Source organism: Otolemur garnettii, unplaced genomic scaffold, assembly GCF_000181295.1.
Source record: "Otolemur garnettii isolate 467f Iridium unplaced genomic scaffold, OtoGar3 scaffold00050, whole genome shotgun sequence".
Lineage (NCBI taxonomy): Eukaryota > Metazoa > Chordata > Mammalia > Primates > Galagidae > Otolemur > Otolemur garnettii.
The window spans coordinates 10,402,453-10,403,495 of NW_003852445.1; the positions used below are offsets into that span (position 1 = coordinate 10,402,453).

General features: G+C 43.0%; 1 protein-coding gene across 4 annotated transcripts in view; it reads right to left on the minus strand.

Moving 5' to 3' along the window:
- CATSPER2 (cation channel sperm associated 2) overlaps window positions 1-1,043 on the minus strand; it is a 23,715-nt gene that overhangs the window by 14,459 nt on the left and 8,213 nt on the right. For 3 of the 4 annotated variants that reach the window (XM_023514318.1, XM_012806388.2, XM_023514317.1), the window contains one exon: window positions 125-297. In XM_023514318.1, the coding sequence (XP_023370086.1) occupies window positions 125-297 (173 nt within the window). Of the gene's footprint in view, window positions 1-124; window positions 440-1,043 lie in introns of all 4 variants that reach the window. The other variant, XM_023514319.1, reaches the window with a different exon arrangement.

The following is a 1,043-nucleotide window of genomic DNA, read 5'->3' on the forward strand; positions in this document are numbered from 1 at the left end:
TTCCAGATATAACCTGAAGTTCTATCCCCTGTATCTGGGGATTCGAACCCGCCACCTTAGGTGTACGTGGCTGGCGCCTTAGCCGGTTGAGCTATAGGCGCCGAGCCAGGATATTTATTCTTACCAACATGGTAACAATAAAGTCAAAGACATTCCAGGCACTCTTCCAGAAAAGAAGAAAGCTGGATAGCCACATAAGAAGGATCTCCAAGATGAAAATAAGCAAGATAAACCAAGCTGCCACCTCTAAAGTCAGCTTCAATGTCCACAGTTTGGCATTTGTGGATTCCATCAATTCTGTTAGGGTAGAGCAAAGAAGAAATAAAAGTTAAGATAATAGGAAGCTGAATGATGCAGAATGATCACTTACAAATCACAGATGTGCCCAACTCTATTCCATTTTTCTTTGAGTTTCTCTTTTTAACACTGTTGCTTCAACCTGTGAATTACAAGGGAGCACAGAAGTGGCCATGAAAACTTATCTGTTGTTATCCCTATTTCTACCAGCTGCAAGTCACTTCCTATCTACTGGTGGCTGGGGGAGAGAGGGCGAGGTCATACGGCCAGTAAGAGATTAGTCTTTTTAACTATCCCCCCAACCCTACCCCTGCCTGCTACATTGTTATCTCAGTCCTAAAGTTCAATATAAAGAAATGAGTCTGAGTAGAATGAAAATATAGGGCCATGATATCTAAAGTACTTTATGAGGCATGTAGAAATAAGAAGCCAGATTCACAGGATATACTGATTTATAATAAGAAGTTATTATACTTGGGGGCTAAGTGTGGTCTCACACCTGTAATCCCAGAACTTGGGGAGGCCCATGCAGGAGGATTGCTTGAGGCTAGAAGTTCAAGACCAACCTGAGCAACACAGCATGAACCTACCCCAACAACAACAACAAAAAATTATCCAAGGGGTGGCACCTGTGGCTCAAAGGAGTAGGGCACTGGCCCCACATGCTGGAGGTGGCGGGTTCAAACCCAGCCCCGGCCAAAAACTGCGAAAAAAAAAAAAAAAAAAAAAAAAAAACCAGACATGGT